Genomic DNA, 27,183 nt, shown 5'->3' with positions numbered 1-27,183 from the left:
GGTTTCTGTTGGGACAAAGGTCCTGCCTTTGTAAGTATTATTTGGTCTGAGGGATTGCTCTGAGTCTCTCATCACTTTGAAACAACTGTTGCTTTCTAACCGGGGTCAAAACACCCCGTCCAGGAATTCTCAGCGATTCTGCTAAGAGCTGAACTATGCCTCCAAAAGATGCTGAAGTCAGAACTTTCTAGAACCCAGGAATGCAACCCTTGGAAGTTTTGAAGCCCACACCATTCCAGAGAGCTCTCAGCCTCATGCCTGTGCATAAGATGTGAGCTCTCAGCTACTGCTCCAGCACTGTGCCTGCCTGCCTGCCTGCCTGCCTGCCTGCCTGCCTGCCTGCCCTCCTGCCTGCCTGCCTGCCTGCCCTCATGCCTGCCCTCCTGCCCTCCTGCCTGCCTGCCTGCCCTCCTACCTGCCTGCCTGCCCTCCTGCCCTCCTGCCTGCCTGCCCGCCTGCCTGCCTGCCCTCCTTCCTGCCTGCCTGCCTGCCGGCCGGCCTTCCTGCCTGCCTGCCTTCCTGCCTGCCTGCCTGCCAGCCTGCCTGCTGACCGGCCTTCACTCCTGTCTTCCTGCCAGCCTGCCTGCCTGCCTGCCTGCCTTCTGCCTGCCTGACTGCCTGCCTGCCCTCCTGCCCGCCTGCCTGCCTGCCTGCCCTCCTGCCTGCCTGCCTGCCTGCCTGCCTGCCTGCCTGCCTGCCTGCCTGCCTGCCTGCCTGCCTGCCTGCCCGCCTGCCTGCCTGCCTGCCTGCCTGCCCTCCTGCCTGCCTGCCTGCCTGCCTGCCTGCCCTCCTGCCCTCCTGCCTGCCTGCCCGCCTGCCCGCCTGCCTGCCCGCCTGCCTGCCCCTGCCTGCCTGCCTGCCTGCCTGCCTGCCTGCCTGTCTGCCTGCGCGCCAGCCTGCATGCGAGCTTGCGGCCCTACCGGCGTTCCGACCTGCCCGCCTCCCATCCTGCCTGCCTGCCCTCCTGCCTGCCTGCCCGTCTGCCTGCCTGCCTGCCCTCCTGCCCTCCTGCCTGCCTGCCCTCCTGCCCTCCTGCCTGCCTGCCTGCCTGCCTGCCTGCCTGCCCTCCTGCCCTCCTGCCTGCCTGCCTGCCCTCCTGCCTGCCCTCCTCCTGCCTGCCCCCCTGCCTGCCCTCCTGCCCTCCTGCCTGCCTGCCTGTCCTCCTGCCTGCCTGCCCTCCTGCCCTCCTGCCTGCCTGCCCGCCTGCCTGCCCCCCTGCCTGCCTGCCCTCCTGCCCTCCTGCCTGCCTGCCCTCCTGCCCTCCTGCCTGCCTGCCTGCCTGCCTGCCTGCCTGCCCTCCTGCCCTGCCTGCCTGCCTGCCTGCCTTCCTGCCTGCCTGCCTGCCTCCCTGCCCGCCTGCCCGCCTGCCCTCCTGCCTGCCCGCCCGCCCGCCTGCCCGCCTGCCTTCCTGCCTGCCCGCCTGCCTGCCTGCCTCCTGCCTGCCTGCCTGCCCTCCTGCCTGCCCTCCTGCCTGCCTGCCTGCCTGCCTGCCTGCCTGCCTGACCTGCCTTCCTGCCTGCCCTCCTGCCTGCCTGCCCTCCTGCCTGCCTGCCTGCCTCCTCCCGCCTGCCTGCCTGCCTGCCTGCCTGCCTGCCTCCTGCCTGCCTCCTGCCTGCCTGCCTGCCTGCCCTGCCTGCCTGCCTGCCTGCCCTCCTGCCTGCCCTCCTGCCTGCCTGCCCTCCTGCCTGCCTGCCTGCCTGCCCTCCTGCCTGCCTGCCTGCCTGCCTGCCTGCCTGCCTGCCTGCCCGCCCGCCTACCTGCCCGCCTGCCTGCCTGCCTGCCTGCCTTACTTGCCTGCCTGCCTGCCTGCGTGCCCTCCTGCCCGCCTGCCCTCCTGCCTGCCTGCCCGCCCTCCTGCCTGCCCGCCTGCCTGCCTGCCTGCCCCTGCCTGCCCTCCTGCCTGCCTGCCCTCCTGCCCTCCTGCCTGCCTGCCCTCCTGCCTGCCTGCCTGCCTGCCTGCCTGCCCTCCTGCCTGCCTGCCCTCCTGCCTGCCTGCCCTCCTGCCTGCCTGCCTGCCCTCCTGCCTGCCCGCCTGCCTGCCCGCCTGCCTTCACTCCCGCCAATCCTGCCTCGTATGCCCCCTCCTGCCTGCAAACCTACCTGCCTGCCTGCCTGCCTGCCTTCCCCCTGCCTGCCTCCCTCCCTGCCTGCCTGCCTGCCTGCCCTCCTGCCTGCCTGCCTGCCTGCCTGCCCTCCTGCCTGCCTGCCTCCCCCTCCTGCCTGCCTGCCCTCCTGCCCTCCTGCCTGCCTGCCTGCCCTCCTGCCCGCCCCCTGCCTGCCTGCCCTCCTGCCTGCCTGCCCTCCTGCCTGCCCTCCTGCCTGCCTGCCTGCCTGCCTGCCTTCCTGCCTTCCTTCCTGCCCGCCTGCCTGCCTGCCTGCCTGCCCTCCTGCCTGCCTGCTCCTGCCCTCCTGCCCTGCCTGCCTGCCTGCCTGCCTGCCTGCTCCTGCCTGCCTGCCCTCCCTGCCTGCCTGCCCTCTCCTGCCTGCCCTCCCCTGCCTGCCCTCCTGCCTGCCTGCCCTCCTGCCTGCCTGCCCTCCTGCCTGCCTGCCCCTCTGCCTGCCTGCCCTCCTGCCTGCCTGCCTGCCTGCCTGCCCTCCTGCCTGCCTGCCTGCCTGCCTGCCTGCCTGCCTTCCTGCCTGCCCTCCTGCCTGCCTGCCTGCCCTCCTGCCCTCCTGCCTGCCTGCCTGCCTGCCCTCCTGCCTACCTCCCATGCCTGCCTGCCCTGCCTGCCTGCCTGCCTGCCTGCCCGCCTGCCTGCCTTCCCACCTGCCTGCCCTCCTGCCTGCCTGCCTGCCTGCCCTCCTGCCTGCCTGCCTGCCCGCCTGCCTGCCTGCCCTCCTGCCTGCCTGCCCGCCTGCCTGCCTGCCCTCCTGCATGCCTGCCTGCCTGCCTGCCTGCCCTCCTGCCTGCCTGCCTGCCCTGCCTGCCCTCCTGCCTGCCTGCCCTCCTGCCTGCCTTCCTGCCTGCCTGCCTGCCTGCCTGCCTGCCTGCCCTCCTGCCTGCCTGCCCGCCTGCCCTCCTGCCTGCCTGCCTGCCCTCCTGCCCTCCTGCCTGCCTGCCTGCCCTCCTGCCCTCCTGCCTGCCTGCCTGCCCTCCTGCCTGCCTGCCTGCCTGCCCTCCTGCCCTCCTGCCTGCCTGCCCTCCTGCCCTCCTGCCTGCCTGCCTGCCTGCCTGCCTGCCTGCCTGCCTGCCTGCCTGCCTGCCTTCCTGCCTGCCTGCCTTCCTGCCTGCCTGCCTGCCTGCCTGCCTTCCCCCCTGCCTGCCTGCCCCCCCTGCCTTCCTCCCTTCCTGCCTGCCTGCCCTCCTGCCTTCCTGCCTTCCTGCCTGCCTGCCTGCCCTCCTGCCTGCCCTCCTGCCTGCCTGCCCTCCTGCCTGCCTGCCCTCCTGCCTGCCTGCCTGCCCTCCTGCCTGCCTGCCTGCCCTCCTGCCTGCCTGCCTGCCCTCCTGCCTGCCTGCCTGCCCTCCTGCCTGCCTGCCCTCCTGCCTGCCTGCCTGCCCTCCTGCCTGCCCCTCCTGCCTGCCTGCCCTCCCTCTGCCTGCCCTCCTGCTGCCCCCTCCTGCCTGCCTGCCTGCCTGCCTGCCTGCCTGCCCTCCTGCCTGCCCTCCTGCCTGCCCTCCTGCCTGCCTGCCCTCCTGCCTGCCCTCCTGCCTGCCTGCCCCTCCTGCCTGCCTGCCCTCCTGCCTGCCTGCCTGCCTGCCCTCCTGCCCTCCTGCCTGCCTGCCTGCCCTCCTGCCTGCCTGCCTGCCTGCCTGCCCTCCTGCCTGCCTGCCTGCCTGCCTGCCTGCCTGCCTGCCTGCCCTCCTGCCTGCCTGCCTGTCCTCCTGCCTGCCCTCCTGCCTGCCTGCCTGCCCCTCCTGCCTGCCCTCCTGCCTGCCTGCCCTCCTGCCCTCCTGCCTGCCTGCCTGCCTGCCTGCCCTCCTGCCTGCCCGCCTGCCTGCCTGCCCTCCTGCCCTCCTGCCTGCCAGCATGCTTCATGCTGCAGTGCTCCTGGACACACCGCTGAAACATAAGCAAGCCTTGGTCAGTGTCTCCTCACAGCAACAGAAAAGCAAAAGATAGGAGGGAACCAATGTTCACAATTGTCTTCGGATCTCCACATACGCATTTGTGTGCGTGCCTCAACCTCAAATAAATGTTAAAAAAAAAAAAACCCACCAAACATTAGAAAGATCTTTGAAGATGATTACAAAATGAAGTCATTTAGGATAGGCCCTAATCCCACTGACAAGCTTTTTTTTTTTTTTTTCTTTTTTTTCTTTTTTATATGTATAGAGGCCTTTCCTGAGCTCTGGATTCACCAAAAGGTCTTTGAAGCCAACCCACTGGTTATTTTTTTTTTTTTTTTTTGGTTCTTTTTTTTTCCGGAGCTGGGGACCGAACCCAGGGCCTTGCGCTTCCTAGGTAAGCGCTCTACCACTGAGCTAAATCCCCAGCCCCTCAACAAGCTTATTTTTTTAAAAAGGGGCCATTAATAGGGATGAATGAGCAGCAGAGGTGACTGTAGTTAAGAGCAGTAGTTTCTCTCGCAGGACCAGGGTTCAGGTCCCAACACCCACATGACAGCTCACAACCAACTGTTAATGTTAACTCCAGTTCTAGGAGATCTTCTTACCTTGGGCACTCATGGTACATATATATAATATAGACAAAACACTTATATTCATAAAATAAGTCGTAAAAGATTAAAATGTACGGCTGGAGAGATGGCTCAGCGGGTAAGAGCACTGACTGCTCTTCCAGAGGTCCCGAGTTCAATTCCCAGCAACCACATGGTGGCTCACAACCATGTGTAATGAGATCTGATGCCCTCTTCTGGTGTGTCTAAAAACAGCTACAGCATACTCATATAAATAAATAAATCTTTAAAAAAATTAAAAAATTAAAAAAACCCTATAGAATGCTTCTTGATTTTGTGTCATCCTTGCACAGAGGCCACACTGAACTTTTCTGTGACCTTCCAATGTTAGTATGTGTGCTCCTGAAGCAAGCACTCTTACAGTCTTTTGAAACTTTTAAGTAATTTAAACCCATTCGATCTTTACACCCCCCCAAATTCCAGGATTATAGGTGTTCACTACCACGCCTGGGACAACGGCAAATTTTTTGAAAAGCAAACAAAATCGTGAGAACAAAATGTATTTTCCAGCTGAGAAGAGCCGATGGCGGATCAGTGGGTGATCTTGATTCTTAAGACGGAGAACGAGATGATAATAAACCGTGAAGGCCATTTCCGGTGCGTGGGGCGGTTCACTTCCCACTCTGCACCGCCAGCATGAAGAAGTCAGGGAGAGAGATGTCCACATCTGCAAAGCTTCAGGGAAAGAAAGTAAGGCCGGAGCTCACTGTACCCCTCACCCAGTCCTGTGTCTCCAGGGCTGGGAGCCACCAGGAGGTGGAAGGTCAGCTCAAGGCAGGGGTGGGGTTGGGTAGGGGTGTAACTGTCGTAACGTGGGCCTCCTGCACCCTGCTAGACTATTACAAAGGACAATGTCTTGGAAGGAGAATGGAATGTGAGCTGCTGGCCAGGGACTGAACAAGACTTTGCACCCTAAAAACAAGCTGGGAAATGATGTCCTTTCCTATCTAAAAATAATGCGGCTTCCCTTGATACAGTCACATCAGCTCACCAAAAAAGTAACGGCCAGGGCTGGGTATCTGCAACTCCAGTTGTGGAGGATCTGCCGCTAATCTCTTTTGGCCTCCGTGGGCACCAGGTGTGTTTGGTGTACCTACACAGAGACAAAACATCCCTACCCATAAATCTTTTAAAAAGTAACAAACAAAAGTCCCCAACTCCTATTGTAGAGCTGGCGGCAGGCAGATCACGAGACCCCACTGTTGGTGGGTAAAGTCCCTTCACTTGTATAACCTTGTTTCTCATGACACCTCTTTGAGGTAGGCAACATCAGGGCTGTTCGTGTCCCCCAAACAGGAGGGGCCCAGCATGACGGATGATCAGAAGAGTTTTTAGTTAGTTCTGGGACACGGAGGAAGACAGATGTGGAGAATAAAAGGTTTAAGCCCTCCCTCCTCCCTATGCACATCTGCACATCTCTGCAGAACCATTTTTTTTTTTTTTTTCGGAGCTGGGGACCGAACCCAGGGCCTTGCGGTTGCTAGGCAAGCGCTCTACCGCTGAGCCAAATCCCCAACCCCCAGAACCATTTATTTTAATTAATCATTAATTGATTTATGGATTGGCACAGGGTTTCTCTGTGTAGCCCTGGCTGTCCTGGAGCTCACTCTATAGACCAGGCTGGCCTCAAACCAGCCTGGAGATCTGCTTGAGTGCTGGGATTAAGGGGTGTGTCACCATGCCTGGCTCGAGATCGTTTATTGATTTAGTTCGTGGGCGGTGTTCCCCGAGCTTTCTTCTAGGCCTCGGGAACGTAGCAGTGCATGGATCCTTTGCCTGGATCACAGTCGTTCTGGTTCTGAATTGTAACCCACACCGTTTGCCCTCCTCTCTAGCTAGAGCAGTGACCTCAAGCCAGCTTTTATGTTTTGCTCCAGAGACCTGTTGTTTCCATGGCGATGAGTCACTTCCTGGAATGCACTGACCTGTGCCAAGAGACAACATGATTTTATATTCTTGAGAAGTAGACTCAGGCCAAGATCCAGCCAATTCTGACCTACATTTAAAATGTTCAAACAGACCACACAACTCTTCCTGTGTGTCACTCTAAGAGCACAGTTACTCTTGAGTTAATGAGGTTAGGAGCCGCTGGATGCAGGTGCTGGGAACTGAACTCTGGTCTAACTCTGGCCCTCTACAAGAGCAGTGTGTAGTCTCTCCCCTAACCCCCATTTTTATACATATTTTGCCTGCATGCATTTAAGTGCACTGTATGCCCAGAGGCCAGAAAATGGTATTAGGACCCCTAAAAACTGGAGTTGATAGTTGTGCCATCAGGAGATGCTGCGACCTGAGCCCAGGTCCTCTGCAAGTGCAACAGGGTGTTTTCCAGTGCTGAGCCATCTCTCCAGCTCCCACACCCAACTTTTTTTTTTTCCCAAAAGGATCTCTGGCAAAGTTTTATTAAAAGAAAACTTTCTGGGCTGGAGAGATGGCTCAGTGGTTTAGAGCACTGACTGCTCTTCCAGAGGTCCTGAGTTCAATTCCCAGCAACCACATGGTGGCTCACAACCATCTGTAATGAGATCTGATGCCTTCTTCTAGTGTGTCTGAAGACAAGTGGCAGGGTGCGCGCATACATAAAATAAATATTTAAAAGAAAACTTTCTGACTTCTTACCAGTCTGTTCTGGCATGCTTCTAATAACATAGAATCACTGGACCAATGATAGCTAGTGTGCATACTCAGTATTTTCCACACACTGTGCCCAATTCAGTGTCATTGCCATTGTAGTGATGATGATGGACACCGGTTTTAGCCAACATGGCATAGTATTCTATTTCACATTTCCTCAAAGCTGGGCAGTTGCTGTCGAGGATAACCAACTTCCTTTTGCCTTATCATTTTGAGTCTGTACCCCAGCACACACTTTCCACTTCTCCTAACAAGCTGGAGCCTAGAGTTGATTGACTCCAGAGACTTTTTTATCTTCTTTGCAGCCATTTTCTTGCCTTAGGTGTAGGACAACCCAAGATCAGCCACCAAGATACATATCCTACTATCCTACTTCTTACATGGGTGCTGGGGATTTGAACTCATGTCCAACACTTAAATTGCAAACACTTTACATCTGAGCCCCAGGTTTTTCAGTGTTTCTTTAAGCAATGTTCTGAGTTGAGGCCCTCATTAGTCAGCTTTCCTGAGTGATGTGCTGGTGGGGTGGGTGGCCAAAGAGCTTAGGTAACTAGTTCTCAAGTCATGCTAACTCTCTTAGTTTTGGTTTTTCTGACCAAAGCTTTCAAATCAGCCAACTTCCCCGTGTGCTAATTACGTCCAGCTCGCTCACCACACCTCCCCTTCACTGAACCTGCAACCCTCACTGAAGCTCCCAGCTCTTTATGTTCTCAGGGCTGAGATGTGTAACAGCCTACAGGCTGAGGCTGCTCATAACCTGTACCCCTCCTCATGGCTCCCAAGTATAAAGTGGCTAAGCTGTTCAAGCCACAGTCAAAGGCATAGCCTACAGGAGCACGGTAGTGTGGCAGTGCGGCCATGTCTACACTTGAGAGTTCTTGACTCTACTATTCACTGCTCACTAGCTTAGAAGAATGAGGACATGTAGCCAGGCATGGAGCATCTGTTTTGGGCTAGCCTGGCCTACATAGTCAGACCCTATCTCAAAGCAAAAAAACCAATTAGGTAAATACTGGCATTCATTACAAGCGGGTTTTGGTAAAACCTGCAACAAGGAAAACCAGCTTGCTTATTCCGTAAGCCTTGGTATGGCCTTGCACTTCTGGAGCCTTTAGCGTGGGTTCAGAGCACCACCCGTGCCATCCACCTGGCTCAGGAACCACCTTTAAAATGCAAGTAAAGGGGTTGGGGATTTAGCTCAGTGGTAGAGCGCTTGCCTAGGAAGCGCAAGGCCCTGGGTTCGGTCCCCAGCTCCGAAAAAAAAAAAAAAAGAACCAAAGAAAAATGCAAGTAAAGCTGATGACATCAGGAAAGCCCTGGAGTGCGCTGTTCCAGTCGCTATTAGATTCCTAAACCCTCCCGAGATACTGGCAACAGCTGCCAACTGCAGGACATCCCAGACTTAGTTCTCAGAGAATTCATTTTTTTGTAAACTATCTCGCTATTATGACCCAGGATAGCTTCAAAATGCTCGTGCCTCCACCTTAGCTGGGATTTCTGATGGATTCACTGCTGCTTGTAACTTACATTTTTTCATAGCACAGGGAAATAAAACTTACCACCACAGTAAAATTCTCGCTATAGTGAACTCACAGCAGCCCGGTTTTCTCCAGTGAGACAACAAAGTGTTCTTCCAGGGTTGGAGAGCTGACTCAGCAGTTAAGAGCCAGCTGCTCAAGTCTGGGTGCCTACAATTCAAGGGGATCTGGAGCCCTCTTCTGGCTTTTGTAGACACTGCAGGAATTTGTCAGGTTTTTCCAATACATTTCAAGTAGTTTAGGCCCTGTGAGATGGCATCAGGCTCCAAGAGCAAAAAATCTCTAGGACTCACAAGGTGGGAGAACTGACTCTTGGGCTCTTTCCAGATATCAGACCATTTTCAACTGGCCATCCTAGAAACCTCAGTAAAACCCATCAGGATAAGGGCCATTGCAAGACTCTGAGGCTGCCAAGGCTAACTATTAAGTCCAAAACTCACCATAGCTCCCGATTCCACAAAATTATTAGGAAACAGAAAAAAGATCCTCTTAATTCCACATAATGTGTCACAGTGCTATAAGGCCATCCATAAGTGTGGCTGTCCTCTCAGACCCAAGGACTGACACAGAAGCAGAGTAAGGCACAGGGACAAGGTACTTGGAAAACACCACACAAGACAGGACTACTTAAGCAGTCTTTAATGAAAACTGGGCATGACACTTCTACTCCTGCATCTTCTCGATAGTTTCTTCCTTGTATTTGCCCTTCTCCTTTCCTACTTGCCGGGACTTGGCTTTCCTCTCCAGGATCTTCTTGCGGTCCTTGTCCAGCTTTAGCCTGGTGATAACCACCTGCAGAAAAAGAAACAGCTTCAAGCTTTAAGCAACCACTTAGGCCCAATTAAAGGTCACATTTCCCATTCCCTGAACCCAGGGTGGTGGATACCTAAATTTATTTTCTAAACACCTACAAACCATACAGCTTTGAAGCAGAAGTTCTGAGTTTATCCATCTAGTCCGATCTAATCACATGCTGCACTAAGGACCAAAGACCAAGAACTGACCACTCTATATTTTCCTTGAAAACGGAGCTAGTGGTAGGAAGCAAAAACCAAACCAACAAACAAAAAATAAAAACCATTAGGAGGAACATGTTACAGAATAAAAAAGTCCTGACTACTAAAGACACACCTTTCCTGGGGAGTGTTGTGGCACACGCCTGTAATCCCAGCACCCAGGAGGCAGAGATAGGCAGACCTCCGAGCACTAGAAAAACAAAACCTCAGAGCTCACTGAAGTGATGTGCTAGGCTGGAGAAAGGGCAGACCTCCATGGCTTTGCTCTCCATGGGCACCACACACATAGAAGCAAACAGGCTTGATGTATCATGGCACAATTTTAATACTGACACATAGGTCTTTTGGTTTTTCTCTAGCTTGAAAAATACATTTTTATTTTATTTTTAGCACTGATGCAGTGCACCTTTTACTCACACATTAAACAATCCGATCACAAATTTGGGATAACAGAAGAGTCTAGGACAGGGCTGCAACCCTACTTATCTAATAACCACCGCCTTTCTCAGACTTCAGAATACTAATCCCTAAGTTAGAGGGGGAAAAAACCACTGTCCTGAACATCAATGCCCGCTTTCCCTCTAGTTCAATGATTAATAGCGCTGCTTTAGGAAACATTTCTAGCACAGGGGCCACTCCCAGGTGCCCGTAAATCTGCAATCACAGGGTCAGAGCAAGTGGTTTCCTTCTCTCAAAAACACCCACCTTGCTGGGGTGGATGCCCACATGGACAGTTGTGCCGTTAGCCTTCTCTCGCTGGACTCGCTCAATGTAGATTACGTATTTCTTCCTGTACACTTGGACCACTTTGCCAATCTGCTGGCCTTTGTAGTGTCCTCGAACAACCTGCATGCAAATTAAGAAAAAGGTAAACAAGGGCAAGAGTATATAACACAGTAACCCAGGACTCCTGAACCATTTATACACCCCTTACTTCTAACAGAGCCACCATCCCTTTTTGGGGTGGAGATGGGGTTACTAGGACTCAAATCCAGAACCTGTACATATAAGGTAAACACTGTAAACAGTGAGCTAAATCTGCAACCCTAAACCTTTTATTAGTCTTCAAAGAAAGAAAACAAACCAGGCCATTTGCCTATAGCAAAGAAAGGCTGGTTAAAAGGTAAAGCCACCACTCTGGCTTTTTAAAAAAGCAAACTACTCAAGACCACTCCTATAGCTGTTTTTTTTTCCCCCAAAGACTCATTTATTTAATGTATATGGATACACACACACCAGAAGAGGGTATCAGACCTCATTACAGATGGTTGTGAGCCACCAAGTGGTTGCTGGGAATTGAACTCAGGACCTCTGGAAGAGCAGTCAGTGCTCTTAACCACTGAGCCATCTCTCCAGCCCTATAGCTGTTTTCAACCCACAATGATCCTACCAGGGAAGTCTTCCATTTACTTTGTTAAGTATTGTTAAGAAGTGTTAAGCTGGGTTGGGGATTTAGCTCAGTGGTGAGCGCTTGCCTAGGGAAGCGCAAGGCCCTGGGTTCGGTCCCCAGCTCCAAAAAAAAAAAAAAAAAAAAAAGTGTGAAGCCGTGCCAGGCGGGCAGTGCACTCACACCTTTTATCCTAAAGCTGCACTTCTGTAAGTTCAAGGTCATCCTACTCTACAGAATTAGTTCCAGGACAGGCAAGGACTACACAAACCCTGCCTTGAGAAGTGTTATTTATTTTAAGGACCTCCAGAGTTTACCAATCACTATTTATAAATTACAGCTACAGAACATCTTACCCCAATAGAACCCCACAAGGACATTAACAAACAGTAAGAGCTGAGGACAGACCAAAAAGCACACCACTTTCCAGTTCTTTCACTCGACACAAAGCAACTCTTTCAAACATCAAATGCAGGTCTGCCTAAATGAAAGGCAGGGGATTGGCCTTGTATTTGGCAGAGTAGTAAACAGAACTATTGAGGGTTCGCCCCTCCAATAGTCGGAAAGTTCGTTTAAGACTCACCAAGCAAGGAAACGTACCTGAACTTCGTCGTCCTTTCGAATGGGCATAGACCGAACATTATACTTCTGTCTCAGTTCTTTGGAAAGCGGAGAAGACATGATCTTCCTCCGAATGTGAGATGGTGCATTGAAATGCCGTTTGCGGTTCTTGCTTCGGTCAGAAGTCACGAAGGGATTGAACTTCATTTTGGCTAAAAAACAAAAGACCCTTTAATGCTTCAAGTCTCAGCCAGTTCCCCAAACTGCATCAATCCCACTTCCAAAGCACACAACGTTCACTGGAAGACGTCATGCTCAGTTACTCCATTAGACCTTCCTAAGTTTTTTGCGTTTTCCAAGGTGGAGACTCTGCCACTAGTTAACAGTTGTCTTACTTTTAACCTTGACTTTCCAACATAAGGATCCTGTGCGGGTCCTACATAGCGCTGGTCTTTTACCTTCTCATTTACGGACTCCGGTGTTCTGCATTTTGCCCACTTGAGCGTGGAAAACTAAGGCGGATCTCCGAACCCTTTTAACTGGCCAAAGAGCTAACAGCACTGATGATTCGAGGCTACTATTTAATTAATTACATCTCTATAGGACCTTCGCGTCCACGAATCTGTTCCCTACCCCTCTCCAGCCCCGCGGCCCCTGGCTAGGACATGGAACGAGCCCATCCCAGTACGGCTCGCTGGCTGATGCTGGGCCAGCAAGACTGTCTCGGGGTCTCGGGACAGAAAGCCTCATTGCCTCGCCGCGGATGGCTGCGGATTACCCGGGACAACCCGCCGAAAACTCACCGGCTGCAATCCAGCGATGGCCGCAAAAGGAAAGAGATCTACATGCGACTTCCGGTTCTGTAAGTTGACACGAGATCTCGCGAGAGTCTCGGAGCGAAAGGGGAGAGGAGGTTGAACGAGAAGAAACAAGGAATGGAAGATCAGCGCCATCTAGTGGCTCGGAGGAGAACTGCGAGGGCTCTGACGTCATCTCTTGGAGGCGTGGATGCTAGGCTTAATCCTCTGGGGAAAGCAGTACTCTACTCGGGGGATGAAGAAGGTTGCTTAGGGACCGTAGCCCAGCAGGATGGAGGAGTGAGAGGACCTAGGGTACCTCACCCTCCATTCGTGGACTCCGGGCGTAGCTCAAGTCCTACTTTCTGCCGCCTAGTGGCTTTGGGACCTTGGCCAGACAGTTACCTCAGAGACTTGACCCATGGAGTTAGTCCTTATAATTAGCCCCAGCGGGCCGTAGGTTCTGACTACTCTGGGGCGTTCTCTGAAATGAGATCATCCCTCACATGGACGGTCGGAAATAGATCTCGGCTCCCTGATGATGCCAAGGTGCTGGTTCAGATCACGCTTAAAGAAACAGACACGGGGCTCCTCACTGCTGCGGCTGCGCCTCCTTGTTCCCAGCGTCGCCACTGCCACCATGCCTGGAACTTTGAGGCCAATACCACCATCAGCCACATCCGCTTCCACGATTTCCTAGGAGATTCATGGGGCATTCTCTTTTCCCACCCACGGGACTTTACCCCAGTGTGCACCACAGAACTTGGCAGAGCTGCAAAGCTGGCGCCAGAGTTCGCCAAGAGGAATGTTAAGTTGATTGCTCTTTCAATAGACTGTGTTGAGGACCATTTTGCCTGGAGCAAGAACAACAATGCTTACAATGCAGCACCCACAGAAAAGCTACCATTTCCCATCATCGACGATAAGGACAGGGACCTTGCCATCCTGTTGGGCATATTGGATCCATCAGAGAAGGATGAAAAAGGCATGCCCCTGACAGCCCGTGTGGTATTCATTTTTGGCCCTGACAAAAAACTAAAGCTGTCTATCTTCTACCCAGCCACCACGGGCAGGAACTTTGATGAGATTCTCAGACTGGTTGACTCCCTCCAGCTGACAGCATCAAATCCAGTTGCCACTCCAGTTGATTGGAAGAAGGGAGAGAGTGTGATGGTCCTTCCCACCCTCCCTGAAGAGGAAGCCAAACGACTTTTCCTAAAGGAGTCTTCACCAAAGAGCTCCCATCTTGGCAAGAAATACCTCCGTTATACACACCCCAGCCTTAAGTCTTTGTGGGAATTGGGGCTGTCACTGCTCGCCCAGCACTGGGACCTGAGGATGATAGCTGACAGCCGTGGGTTCTTGCAGTTCCGTAGAAAGATTGTGGCATGGTCACAGCGGAAGTCATGTAGGTCTCTCGCTATACTACTGGCTCATTAAATGGAAATGGCACCAAAACTTACTCTGTGCCTTCGCCAGCATTCTGCCCCTCCATCCATCTCAGCGCCCTGCTGACTGACTTTCTTTGAAACAAATTATGTATTCGTGACTCCTTAGGTCGCAGGGTCTGTGATCAGCAAGGTAGAGACAGTGTGGGCTCCATGCTAGAATGATAAACATCTTTTGTAGCTTTCCAAACTGAATCTTCTGTTACCCATTGTGGAGAACCATAAAGTGGGGAGAAAATTTCAATTCTGTACTTTCAGTAAATTAAGCGGGGGGGGGGGTAGCGGGAACAGCTGGGAGAGTTCTCTATAGGAAATCCATGGTGAGTTTCTGTCAAAGTGGGCTTCCAAGAATGTGAGCAAGACAGCACATGAACCTCCTGGAGTTTCCAGGTCTGCTCTCTAGTGATCTGTGAATGTGAACTCGCCTTATGAAAGACAGGCGGAGGGCTGGGGATTTAGCTCAGTGGTAGAGCGCTTACCTAGGAAGCGCAAGGCCCTGGGTTCGGTCCCCAGCTCCGAAAAAAAAAAAAAAAGAACAAAAAAAAAAAAAAAAAAAAAAAAAAGACAGGCGGTGACATTGTTTTGCCACTAAATGTCCTCAAGGAGTGGGTTGCCATTTCTAAATTCCGCTTTGTGAGGTTCAACAATAAAAAATCCTGATTAGAAAAAAGAAAGGAAGGAAGGAAGGAAGGAAGGAAGGAAGGAAGGAAGGAAGAAAGAAAGAAAGAAAGAAAGAAAGAAAGAAAGAAAGAAAGAAAGAGGACACTTAGCGCGGACAGGCGTACCCTTTAAAACTACAACTACAACCCCCTCCCGCCAGTTCTCGGTTCCAGATCTGATGGGGGGCAGGGCAAGGGGGTCTGCTTCCCTGCAATCGGTTCTGAGGCATCGGTTTCTGTCGAATGAATAATATAGATGTCATGCTAGCAGGAGACACGTATTTCGTAAGACGCAGGGAGCTTACTGAATCCTAGGCACAGCACACTCTTCTGCGCCCTTTTACAGTGCTAAGGTCTTTACGCTGATGCGGGTACGTTGTCCTCAATTTACAGAGTGTTAACTGAGCCACGGAGCAGGGACCGGAAGGTACAAGAGGACACAGGGCCTATCTAGGACTTCTAGCGGAGTCTAAAACCTAAAAGGCTAGCTTTCCAGGCTGCCCCCCACCCCATCCCCCAAAAAATGATATGGCTCGGTTTGTAGGAACCTACTGTCAGGTTGAAGAAAGAGAAACTATACCTTTAAGGGCTCAAAATAGAGTCATCTGTATTCATGACTTTAAAATAGTATGCTGTCAAATATTCTGTAAAAGAGTCCCAATTTTATCTGTCATTGAAAAATTGAAAGCTATGTGTGCTGATGCATACCTTTAATTCCAACATTTGGGAGGCAGAAGAAGGGGGATCTCTGAGTTTGAGGCCAGTCTGGTCTACAGAGTAAGTTTCAGGATAGTCAGGGCTACACAGAGAAACGCTCGCTGTCTTGAAAAAAAGCAAAACAAGGGCAGGAGAGATGGCCCAGTGGTTAAGAGCACCGACTGCTCTTCCAGAGGTCCTGAGTTCAAATAGTAGCTCACAACCATCTGTGATGAGTTCTGATGCCCTCTTCTGTGTCTGAAGACAGCTACAGTGTACTTATATAATAAATAAATAAATAAATTTTAAAAAATGAAAGAAAAGAAAAATTGAACAAAATCTGCAGAACAAATGCTTCTGGTGCATCCTCCACGCCTAGAGCACTGCAGTAACAAAATGATTCCAGGATTGTGTTTACAGGGAGTCATGGTCCAAGAGGGAAGATAGGCATGGGAAGCAACAAGTTCACAGGAAGCTTGAGCCAGCTGCCAGGAGATTTGTGTGGTGAGGTCACCCTTGACTGAGTTTTGAAGAATGTTAAAATTAGCTCCACGAGGCGGTGGCATAGCTTGAGGGGAGGTGGGAGGTGAGCGGCAAATGGCATTTTCTAGGAAGTAGGTTCTGTGGCATTTAGAGGGAAGCCCAGAGGTCACAGGCTTTCCCACTCTCCAGCTTGCTTTCAGGAAAAGCGTTTTTAGTTTCCTTAACCGTCTTTCCTCTTCCAGGACTCCCCTCTTCCTCTAGGGACACCCTGCCCTGGTTAGGGCCTCCTTGGTTGCTCCAATCAGCAGATTTGGTCAGAATGAAACATTTAGCTCAGGGTTTGGACAGCACAGTCACTCCATGCAGAGATAAGATTGTTAAATTACACAGTGATACAAATTGCCTGTAGTCTAGCTATGGTCTGCTTATCTCGCCAGTGTCTGTTGGGTGTCTGACTCACGTCCTTCTCTCTGCCTTCTAACCTCACTAGAAAGGGTCCTTTAAGTTGACCCTGTAGGACCATTTTGAAGCAGGTCTTCATATAGCTGAGATGCATCAAAGCAGGGAGTCCTCTCCAGCCCCAGTTTCACGTCTAAGTTGAACTATGCATGTATAGGAGTGCAGTACACAGATTTTATTTATTTTATTTCACTTTTTATGCAGTGCCTATCTTTTACGTAGGACTCACCACTAAGTTCTGTGCCCAATTCTGTAAGTTCCTGTTACACTTTGCCCAGATGGAGGAGGTAACACAGAATCATAATAGAATATACCCAGGAAGTATGATGGCGTGCGTGCGTGAGTGTGTGTGTGTGTGTTTGTGTGTGTATGTGTTTGTGTGTGTGTGGTGTGTGTGTTTGTGTGTGTGTGGTGTGTGTGTTTGTGTGTGTGTATGTGTGTGTGTGTGTGTGTGTGTGTGTGTGTGCATGAGTGTGTGTGCGTGTGTGTGTTTGTGTGTGTGTGTGTGTGTGTGTGTGTGTGCGGGCGTGGTGTGTGTGTGTGTGTGTGTGTGTGTGTATGTGTGTGTGTGTGTGTGTGTGTGTGTGTGTTTGTGTGGTGTGTGTTGTGTGTGTGTGTTTTTGTGTTTGTGTGTGTGTGTGTGTATGTGTGATGTGTATGAAGTGTATGCGTGTGTGTGTGTGTGGGTGGTGTGTGTGTGTGTGTGTGTGGGTTGTGTGTGGGTGTGTGGTGTGAGTGTGGGTGGGAGGTGTGTGGGGGGGTGTGTTTGTTTTTTTTGGTGTGTGTGTGTGTTTTGTGTGTGTGTGTGTGTGTGTGTGTGTGTGTGTGTAAACATGACAACAGTCTGTCCATTTGAGCGGCGGAGGGGCGTGAGGATGTTTCTGTAGGTCAGCTTTTCACTGCTTCTGGAAACTCAAGCCAGGGAAGTTAGTTCCGGAATCTGGCCAGATACACAGCTTCCTAAGCTTGCCTGGGGGCCTAGACTGGGGAGTATGGAGGTTACGGGCTCCTGCGACAGTGGGAGAGGCATGTGTGCGCACCTCTGAAGGAAGAGAAAAGCTGCAGTTTTGATGTTGTTTGGGGAGTCTCCCTCTGCAGCCCAGGCCACTCTGAACTCAAGAGCCTCCTGCCTTTGCTTACTGCTGGGATTCCCACGGGCTGCGATGCCCGGTATCACCCGTTCATCCTTCTGTTTATATTGCCGGTGCCCATCTGTCCATCCTTCTGTCTGTCTTTCTGTCTGTCAAAATTTATCTCCCTGTGCTTTAAGCAACCACCTTTCCCAAGATAGTTGCCCGAACGATACAATTTTAGGGAAATACAGGGAAGGCAGAGAATCAAAGGGGAATCAAAGCACACGCGTTGAATGATGGGACCCAAGGAAATCCACAAGAATTTAGGAATGCTGACAAGATGAAACGTCTTTGTGCTTCTTGGTGCCTCTTATCCAAGTCTGCAAACAGGTCGGCCCTACAGAGCCAGCGGCTGACACCCTTGAACCACAGAAACAGTGATTTGACTGTTTTCAAACGTTCTTTTAAAACGTATTTGTAATGTAATTGTTTATAAAAAGTATTATAAAAATTATTTATATGAATAGGTATTTAGCCTGCACACACACACACACACACACACACACACACACACACACACACGTCTATATAACACATGCATTTTCTGGTACCCATGGAGATTGGAAGAGGGCATCAGATGCCCTGGGACTGGACTTCCAGATAATTTTGGGTCACCTGTGGGTGCTGGGAGTTGAATCTGAGTTTTCTAGTAGAGGAGCCAGTTGCTCTTAACCACTGTGTCATCTCTAGCGCCATTTTAAAATTTCATTATTTTATGTGTGCTTCATAATTTTATGAACTTTTGCCTGAATGTATCCAGTGTATACCACACTGCATGTCTGGTGCCCTCTGAGGCCAGAAGCAAGCATCACATCTTCTGGAACTGGAGTTACAGATGGTTGTGATCCACCTGTGGGTGCCGGGAATCCAACCCACGTATTCTGGTGAACAGTGCTGGCTGGTCCTAATGTCAACTTCATACACAACCTAGGGTTATCTGAAAGAAGGGAGCCTTAATTACAAAAATACCTTTCTTAATTAGTGATTAATGCAAGGAGAGCCCAGCCCACTGTAGGCAGGGCCATCCCTGGGCTGGTGGTCCTGGGCTCTATATGAAAGCAGGCTGAGCAAGACATGGGGAGCAAGCCAGTAAGCAGCACCCCTCCGTGGCCTCCACATCAGCTCCTGCCTCCAGGTTCCAGCCCTGCTTGAGTTCCTGTCCTGACTTCCTTTGATGTTGAACAGCAAGGAGGAAGCTGAATAGACCTTTTCCTCCCCAACTTGCTTTTTGGTCATGGTGTCTCATTGAAACAATAGAACCCCTAACAAGGATAAACATTTAAGCTCCATCTCTCCACCCTCAAAGTAGTCTCATGGTGGATTCCCATCTGGGCAAGAAGAGTATGCACTAAAACTTACTATATTTTTTTATTTTAAGATTTATTTTATATAAGTATACTGTAGATGACACCAGAAGATAGGGTCAGATCTCATTACAGTTGGTTGTGAGCCACCATGTGGTTGCTGGGATTTGAACTCAGGACCTCTGGAAGAACGGTCAGTGCTTTTTTTTTTTTTTTTTTTTTTTTTTGGTTCTTTTTATCAGAGCTGGGGACCGAACCCAGGGCCCTCAAGCGCTTGCTAGGCACTTGCTAGGCAAGCGCTCTACCACTGAGCTAAATCCCCAACCCCACAGTCAGTGCTCTTTACCGCTGAGCCATCTCTCCAGTCCCCTAAAACTTATCCTTAGTGTTGATCGTTCTTCAATTTCATTTTTTTTTTTCTTTTTGGTGCTGGAAATTGAACCCAGGGTCTATGTCCTGCTAAGCCCATTCCCTACCACCGAGCTATCCTTCTAGCCCTCTATTTAACTTTTGAATAAACATTTGCTTGACTTAAAAGTCCAAAAACATAAAAGGCAAAGTGAAGTCTTCCACCCCATCAATTTCTCTGTCCTTTCCACAGTAAATCTGTTATCAGGGTGGGTTGTTGTTGTTGTTGTTGTTGTTGCTGCTGCTGCTGCTGCTGTCTATTTCCCCAGCTAATGCACATACAAGCAAACAGGAAAACATTTATTCTCTTTCCACAGAAATCAGTGTCCAGAATCCAGGGTTCTGGGCCTGGCTCTTTTCCATTTGTTGTTACATCGTTTCGTCCTCTCTGGGACTGCAGGCCTGGGTTTCAAGGTTAATAAGTGGTAGGGTTGGGGGTTTAGCTCAGTGGTTAGAGCGCTTGCCTACCAAGCGCAAGGCCCTGGGTTCGGGCCCCAGCCCCGAAAAAAAAAACCAAAAAAAAAAAAAAAAAAAAGGTTAATAAGTGGTTGTCTGTTGATTACCACTTAGGGGTTTTCTTATCCTTTGTTATTACAAATAGGACCACAATTATACAATACTGTGTGTATGTCACCAGCCATCTAGACAGCTGTACCAAGGAGACACATTTCTAGAACACAAATGCGGGGCCAAAATGGAAACGTTGAGAGATAATGTGTCCAGTGTCCTTGGGCAGCTTTTACAAATGTGCATTTCTAGCCAGGTGGGGGTGGCACACAGGAGGGAGAGGCAGGTGGATCTTTGAAAGTTCAAGGCCCTCCACGTATAGAGTAAGTTCCAGGGCAACTACATGGAGAAAGCCTGTTTCAAAAAAAAAACAAACAAAAAACCCAAAAAAAAAACAAACCAAAAAAAAAAACAAAAAAAAAAACAAAAAAAAAAAAAAAAAAAACCCAAAAACCCCACACCAAACCCCAAAAGAGAAACCAAAACCAAAACCAACCAAACAAACAACAAAATTAAAAAACAAACGTGCATTTCCACTAACAATTCACCCCCAACCCCAGCCTCAGGATTGGATACGATGACAGGATTTAATAAGGTAACAGGTCATCGATGCCAGTGGTTTTGATTTATATGTCTTTTACAAATGAGTCTCGGGGTCTCAGGGCCTTTGGGACTTGTGTATTCAGTCTAGAGAATCACTTAGGGAGTCTACGAACATTGCAAAGGTCTCTGGACTCTGAGAAAATATATACTTTTATTTTAAAAATGGCTTTCCACCTTTATTTGAAAACGAAAGAAGCAGCCTGTACAAGTTCAGCTGAACAACACGAAAACATGGCAGGTGTTTGCGAAGGGCCTCGGCAAACACAACACAATCTGCAGGTTTATCTGTTCCCTTGACTCTCATGGCCCTGAGAGCACAGCCTGGCCAAGGTGGACACAGACACGCAAGTGTGCAAAGTTCCTTTTGTTTCTATAATAAATATCGCCCCTCCCATCTCCCCCAACCCCCTCCATCTACCTGTTCCCTCCACATCTGCACAGCACCTGTGTTCTCCACACAGAGTATAAATCCACTGCTGGGCACCTGACAGCAACAGCCACTTTGTGACAAACATCCCTTGTTGGGGGAGGCTCTTCTCCGATGGTCACCCAGATGTCAACCACGGCAGACATCTGAGAAGTAGCTACAAGGCACAGTGTTATTTCCCTCTGCACAGATAGCGAACTTCTGTGTAGAAGTTGTGGATGGGCCCAGCTACTGGCACATTCCGGATGCCAAACCCCTCTTATTTGTGACAGTAGCTGGAAGTCCCTGTTGTTTTCGGTGACAAAGGATTAGCTTCCTTGAGGATTTCCTCAAGAGAGATCCACTCTGAGGCTTTCCTTATAGGCGTCAGTGAGGTACCCAGCCACTCCAGGGTGCAGGGCCTGACTATCAGCCTCTGTTGAGACAGCTGACGAGCTCAGCTGTTTACTTCCCCACCCTTCCTCACCCAGCTCAGCCCTGGAGAATCCACCCGGGGAACTGGCCCAGCTGGTGTGGCGTCTAATGAGTGGTTGGATCATGAGGAGGTGGACATGGCAGGGAGGAAGGCGGGAGCCCCCAGGGGTTAATTTGCTCACATAGCTCTCCGCTGACTCAAGTCTCACCTGGAGGGCGTCCCCTCCAGCCCTTGTCTTCTACTTCACCCTGGAGAACCCTAAGACTCCAAATCGGGTCTGCTCCTTGGGCCCGGCAGTTTACAGAAACCTCTAAGACCATAGCTACTCCGTTAACGGTGGCCTCTTTCGAGTGTTTCCTGTTGAACTGACTACCCAGAAAACCCTTTCTCCGTGGCCCCGCCATGCCCCATCCTGGCTAAAGCTTCTGAGATCATCGTTCTCTTTCAAGATGATGGGTTGGAGGCATAGGAACACTTTGCAGCTGGCTGTTTGAGGTTCAGATGTGAAGCTAAGGTGCTGGGACACTGGAGCTAGGACCCTGTATCAACTTCTGTTCTCCCTGGGGTGCTGCTGTGGGAGGGAATTCTGACCTGGAACACACCTTCCACTGGGCTCCCACCTGGCAGGTCCTGCTAGGACTTCTTGTGCCTAGTAGGTCTACCTGGCTTCAGGTTGGTTACTGGGCAGGTAAGGTTAATGACCCTTTAGGAGAGCTTCTAGCTTGCTAAGTTCCAGCCTAGAAAAACGGTGTTTGTTGTATGGGGCTACAAATAGGGTGTTGGTCGTTCAGTGCTAGCCTCAGAGTATCTCGGTCCCTAGCTTCTCCTCATGCCAAAGCCCTCACTGACAAGGGATGAAAAGCGTGGAGACAAAGCCCTTACCCTTCCAATCTGGCCCCACCCCTGTCCAGGACCTCCCTCTCTAGATTATACCAGGTCTACACTAGGACCCTCTGCCCTCTCCCAAGCTATGGCCAGCACAGCATGGAGTAGAGCTTAGATACTGGGCCTGGCTCCCCAGTCCTCCACAAGCCGCCACTCAGGTCTGCTTCCTCACCAGCAGTACCCAGGGCAGGATGGCAGCTACCACAGCCACCACAGCAATGAGGGTGATGAGCAGGAGGGCCCGAGACCGGCAGCAGAAAGAGCGGGTGGCGCTGGGAGCCGGGGATGCTTCAGATATCTCTGCCAGGCTGCGTCGGGGCAGCACACTGTCCTGTTCCCCCAGCGGCATCCCGTGGCGACTGATGATGAAAATCTGTGACTCTCGGGGCAGGCTGGGCAGCAGGTCCAAGGGGAGCTGTGTCCCCTGGCTTGGTGATTGTCTCCAGACCTGGTGGGAAATAACCAGGGGGTTTGTGTGGCCTCCGCGGTCTGGTGAGGGCGTGGAGGGCAGGCCCACAGGCACGGCCAGGGTCTGTGAGCTCTTGTCCAGCATGGAGGGCCACCGGGAGCTCTTCTTGCTGAGGAAGGTGACATAGCGGCAGATGGGGCAGACGATAGTCCTCTGCACCTGTCCATCCACCCGGGTAGAGAGCAGGTACTTGACCAAGCAGTCATGGCAGAACACATGGCCGCAGCTCAGCGTCCGGCTGGCGCCCTCCAGATCCCGGAACTTCTCGTAGCACACAGGGCACTCGCTGCCCGAGCTGTCTTTGCTTTCCCCTTCTGACATGGCCCTCAGAGGGAACAGGCCTCAGCTGGGGGATGCAAGAGTGAAGGGTTGTGAACGTCTGGGAGTTTTTCCTTCTTCCCCTCCCCTTTCCTGGTTCCCACTCATATCCCGTCTCCACCTCTTCTTTCCCCTACTCTTTTCCTTATCTTCTGCGTCTCCTCGGAGGCCTACCTGGATCAAACTAAGATGTCGAGCCTAGGATCCACACAGGAGTTGGACACACGCTCCTTGGGCTGGCATCAGGAAACAGGTAAGCGATCCCAGCCGTGCTAGGCTTGGGTAGGAAGTGTGTGGAGTGGGCCGAATACCTGAAGTACCTGATGCCTCCCTCACCACAGCTATGACAAGCACTGTTGATGTCACCAGTTCACCTCTTCCTGCTTCAGTGCTGGACCTGGCTCCCATGGCAAACGAGGGCTTAGGAGGTCCATGGCCAGGGGCACAGACATCTCTAGTCAGCTTGGCTCTACACTGTAAACTGTGTGCTATTCTTCAGACTTCCCTTTCAGCAGGGCTTCGCCGATCTGTGGCTGGGCCAGGACCCCGTGTCTCTTATCCCCACTTCCAAGACTGTGTTCTTAGTGGCAGTCCTAACTATAAAGTAATTAAAAAAAAAATAAAGCTCCCAACGTACACGTGCAAATGCCTGCTAGGCTGCAAGGAGTACATACCAGCCATGTTCAATCATTCTTCAGATTCTCCTTAGGTGGGGGCTCGAGGCTGTCAGAAGGTTCTGATTAACCTCAGTAAAAGTAGATTTCCATTCCTGGAGGATGTGTCTGGAATTCTGGAAATGGGCAAAGTCACTGAGATCCAAGTCTGGTGGGAAGATAAACGAGAGGTCAAGGTCACGGTATTGTTCGAAATCAAAGCTCATGGAATCTCTCTGGAAGCAAGCAGTGGGTTTCAAACCGATCTGAGAGGAAACGGGAGAGCCAGCAGTTCGCTCAGAAGGATTGTGGGTGACTGGGAAGGGGAGCAACTGCTTGGATGATGTCGAGTCCAAGTCTTTGTGTGTACGTGTCTCCAGAATCACAGCTCTGTAGCCTGAGCTATCCCGAACAGAATGTTAAGAAAGAACCAAAACTCCTATAATTGCTCTACGGTGCGGTCAGTGACCAAGGATATGGCTGCCCTGAGAGCTAACAGGTGGTACAGTAGAACAGGATTGGCTAGCAGGAGGCTCTATAAAGATCACGAATCTTCTGGAACCACTCCCATTACCCTCTATTTAGTTGAAGAGGTGGTGGTAATGGTGGTGGTGGTGGAGGTGGTGATGGTGGTGGTGATGGTGGTGGTGGTGGTGGTGGTGGTGGTGATGGTGGTGGTGGTGGAGGTGGTGGTGGTGGTGGAGGTGATGGTGGAGGTGGTGGTGGTGCTAGTGGTGGAGGTGGTGGTCGTCGTACCATAGAATCAGTCCAAAATCGTCATGGAGGTGGCTAATGTGGATCTGAGCAGGGAAATGGGGGTCAAGTACTCAGACTGTAGGACTGGGTTGAATTCCTTATCTATCTATGACTATTACCGCTACTGCTCCCTGGTAACCTCGGTGAAGTCCTCTGGTCCTCTGAGGTTGAGAGCTGGGCATGGTGGCCCACACCTGTGATACAGTGTGTTCCAAGACAGTCAGGTTACATAGTGAGACCCTGTCTCAAGAAAAGAAACTGAAGCGAAAAAGATGCATTTACAACAGCACCACCTTCCTCCCAGGATGGGCAGTGGGTGGCTAGTGAGGGAAGGGTATGACAGGCAGGAAATGCTCAGTGCAAAGGAGAGAGTCACTGTTAAGACAGGCTGAGTCCTCTCTTTTCTCCTGGAGATCCCTGTCAGGCACCTTGTCTACAGCATCACAGCCCTTGAGAAAGGGCAGTTCCCCCTCAAATTAGAACAAGCTGACGGGTGACAGTAGACCAGGTAGGTGGTGGGCAGTGGATGAATCAGGACAGCCACCAAATTCTCAGATTTGTTTCCTAATAGACATCCCAATAGACGCGAATGAATGGGCTGCTATCAAGATGATACCTTAAAAAAAAAAAACAAACCAAAAAAACCAACAAACTGTTCCTCTGCACTGTGTAACTCCCCAAGAGATACAGGGGGAATTCCCCCCATCCATCTCTGCACCCATCAGATTTTAACAGCTTTTTGCCATGTTCCTGTTATTTACCAAATACTGAGATTGCGCTCTAGGGTTAAAAGGTAGTCGTGAAATCCTTCATGAAGCCTACAGAACATTTATGACTTTTTTTTCTATTTCTTGGACAGAGGGTCTCATGTGGCCCAAGTTGGCCTGGAACTGGGCTATATAGCTAAAATAGACTCGAACACTTAGCCTTCCTGCCTCTCCTCATCTGTGATTATGGGCACGGACCACCATGCGTGGCTATAAGGTTGTTCTTTTTCAATAGATTTTTTTAAAAAAGGGGGGGTATTAATGGTTGTCAGTAGTGTAAGTTGTTTGGATAACTGAGAAATGAGGCTGGAGAGAAATGAGGGGAAATGAGAAAGAGAGGAATACCAAGAGGAAGACAGGGATTCAGTGTCAGTCAAAATGTCTTCTCCTTTTATAAACTAGCACACTCGGCATTAGAGATGGGCAAGGGGTGTGTGTGCATGTGTGTGCATGTGTGTGTGTGACTCAAGGTCACCTGGTAGTGATGGAAAGAGAGGAGAAAGATCTCACGGGTGATGCCGAGAGCATTGTTAGACCTGTTGATAGACTGGCTGAGTAGATGCTAGCCAAGTCAGAAGTCAGGCTAAGGCCGACGGGGAGGAGGAGCTTCTTTTTCTTCTCTGAGTTCTAGGAAAAGTCAAAAGGCAGTTCAGGGAGTGGCAGAGACATCCTGGGTTACTCACCAGGACCTCTCAGTTTCATGCGCTCCAGGAGAGCCACACAAGTCATGCTTGGGCAGTGCACCTCCCTCCCCCTTTCTCAACTTCATTTCTGTGTTCTCTTGACCCCTCTCTTCTCTCCATGGGGAACCTCACCTGACTCTGTCTTGGGAACTGGGGTGTAGGAGCACACACACACACATACACACACACACACACACAAATACTAGGAGTGTGCTGTAGACGGGGCACAATCTGGATGAGTGACATCGTAAGGCATTCTGTACCAAAGACATCCACCTTGGTGCCTTTAGGAAACTGCGGGGAGAGGAGGACTGGGAAGTCTTCCTGGCTAAAGTGAGACCAGTGTTGAGCTAATAATAAATAATTACAACAGCGGCCATTTATTGAACACTAATTACGTGTTTGGCACTTGGCATCCCTTCCTCACCAAATCCTGACAACAAGTTTGGGAGGTAGGTATTATCTCCATCTTACAGACGAGGGACCTTAGGCTTCAAGTAAAGAACGTCGTCAAAGCCACAATGCTACTATAGGGAAGACCTAGGACTTGAACTCAGGACAGCCTCGCTCGACAGCCCATATGATATATTGCTATCTCTACTGGGGTTCAGATGGGCCTCCATGGAGGACCTTTTAGACTTTAGTGAGAGGAGTAAATGATACAGCCCCAGCAGAAGGGAATACACCAGTTTCTGGAGTGCCCCTAAACAGGGTTGTCCCTCTGGCCACTTATGAAGTGAGAAGGCAGTGGTTAGCTAAAGGAACCCAATCTCATGGAGCTCCTATACCCACGATTCTTTACAGAAGCATCGTATCTCCAGGACAGAGATGAGGAACAGGTGTCACCCACCCAAGAACCTCACATCCCATGACACAGAGTGCTACTTCTAGACACCTGGGGTTCCCTCCCAGAGCCCTAGTGCAAGCCAGGCAGTTTCAGCCACGGCTGCTTCCCCACCCATAAGGAACACACACATTTACTGTCTTTCTCCTTTCTCTCACATTATTCCAGCTCCAGTTCACAGCATTGCCAGAAGCCATCCTCCACCCCAGCCAGCACCCCTCCCCCAACACGCACACTTTGGCTGTACCTGAGAGAGTGGTGTCTGTCTTTCTATCCAAGGCCTCCGCAGATGGGGAGCCACCCAGCTGGACTGACAGCTGCTGTCACTGTGCCGGCTGTGGAGGCATTTCCTAATGACTGAGCACGTAGTCTCCTGGAGGACAGCGCAGGGAAGTGAATGCTGCCCAACCCGTTTGAGGCCAAGAGGCTCTTGGTGCTGCCCAGGGGTTGGGCAGCTGCTGGAGTCAGGTGATCCCAGTGAGGATGCTAGCTGAGGAGCCCTGGCCTGAATCAGAGGGTCTCACTCTAGAGGCAGTAAGTCAGGGTCCCTTTGGCTGAGGCTTCCTGGTCCATGGGGTTCCCCATCCAACCATGGGAAAGCTGTATGTAGGATCCCCGTCTTTGGCCACATGAAGAGTAAACAGGCCAGTAGGTCAGAGCCTAAGTGGGCTGTGACAGCCCAAGTTCCACACCGA

General features: G+C 51.4%; 3 protein-coding genes, 1 non-coding gene and 1 pseudogene across 4 annotated transcripts; 1 reads left to right on the top strand and 4 right to left on the bottom strand.

Annotated features, from left to right (window-relative positions):
- Window positions 1-4,886: 4,886 nt before the first annotated feature.
- LOC116910636 lies at window positions 4,887-4,993 on the bottom strand. Its single transcript, XR_004389174.1, has one exon. It is a non-coding gene; the product is annotated as a U6 spliceosomal RNA (small nuclear RNA).
- A 256-nt stretch (window positions 4,994-5,249) lies between these two features.
- LOC116910300 lies at window positions 5,250-7,887 on the bottom strand (annotated as a pseudogene).
- Window positions 7,888-9,432: 1,545 nt separating this feature from the next.
- On the bottom strand, window positions 9,433-12,662 carry Rpl26 (ribosomal protein L26). Its single transcript, XM_032913400.1, has 4 exons — window positions 12,578-12,662; window positions 11,814-11,986; window positions 10,532-10,672; window positions 9,433-9,602 (listed from the first exon to the last, which is right to left on the bottom strand). The coding sequence occupies exons 2-4, from the start codon at window positions 11,979-11,981 to the stop codon at window positions 9,474-9,476; spliced, it is 438 nt and encodes a 145-aa protein (XP_032769291.1). The 5' UTR covers window positions 11,982-11,986; window positions 12,578-12,662; the 3' UTR covers window positions 9,433-9,473.
- On the top strand, window positions 12,440-14,011 carry LOC116910299 (peroxiredoxin-6-like). Its single transcript, XM_032914168.1, has 2 exons — window positions 12,440-12,636; window positions 13,066-14,011. Exons 1-2 carry the CDS (start codon window positions 12,440-12,442, stop codon window positions 14,009-14,011), a joined length of 1,143 nt encoding a protein of 380 aa, XP_032770059.1.
- A 6,397-nt stretch (window positions 14,012-20,408) lies between these two features.
- On the bottom strand, window positions 20,409-26,848 carry Rnf222 (ring finger protein 222). The gene is made up of 3 exons (XM_032914420.1): window positions 26,736-26,848; window positions 23,460-23,607; window positions 20,409-22,813 (listed from the first exon to the last, which is right to left on the bottom strand). Exon 3 carries the CDS (start codon window positions 22,786-22,788, stop codon window positions 22,153-22,155), a length of 636 nt encoding a protein of 211 aa, XP_032770311.1. The 5' UTR covers window positions 22,789-22,813; window positions 23,460-23,607; window positions 26,736-26,848; the 3' UTR covers window positions 20,409-22,152.
- Between the last annotated feature and the right edge of the window lie 335 nt (window positions 26,849-27,183).

Source organism: Rattus rattus, chromosome 9 (genome assembly GCF_011064425.1).
Source record: "Rattus rattus isolate New Zealand chromosome 9, Rrattus_CSIRO_v1, whole genome shotgun sequence".
NCBI lineage: Eukaryota > Metazoa > Chordata > Mammalia > Rodentia > Muridae > Rattus > Rattus rattus.
The sequence above is the reverse complement of the archived record's forward strand: the minus strand, read 5'-3'. Positions and strand labels throughout refer to the sequence as shown.

What these genes read in the sequence shown, in the direction of transcription:
- Rpl26 (XM_032913400.1), bottom strand. Translation starts at nt 11,981, where the DNA reads ATGAAGTTCAATCCCTTCGTGACTTCTGACCGAAGCAAGAACCGCAAA. An exon ending in GAAAGGACGACGAAGTTCAG is followed by an intron (nt 10,673 to 11,813) that starts GTACGTTTCCTT and finishes ATTTGCATGCAG; the next exon opens with GTTGTTCGAGGACACTACAA. An exon ending in TGGGCATCCACCCCAGCAAG is followed by an intron (nt 9,603 to 10,531) that starts GTGGGTGTTTTT and finishes CTTTTTCTGCAG; the next exon opens with GTGGTTATCACCAGGCTAAA.
- LOC116910299 (XM_032914168.1), top strand. Translation starts at nt 12,440, where the DNA reads ATGGAACGAGCCCATCCCAGTACGGCTCGCTGGCTGATGCTGGGCCAG. An exon ending in TACATGCGACTTCCGGTTCT is followed by an intron (nt 12,637 to 13,065) that starts GTAAGTTGACAC and finishes CTCTGAAATGAG; the next exon opens with ATCATCCCTCACATGGACGG.
- Rnf222 (XM_032914420.1), bottom strand. Translation starts at nt 22,788, where the DNA reads ATGTCAGAAGGGGAAAGCAAAGACAGCTCGGGCAGCGAGTGCCCTGTG.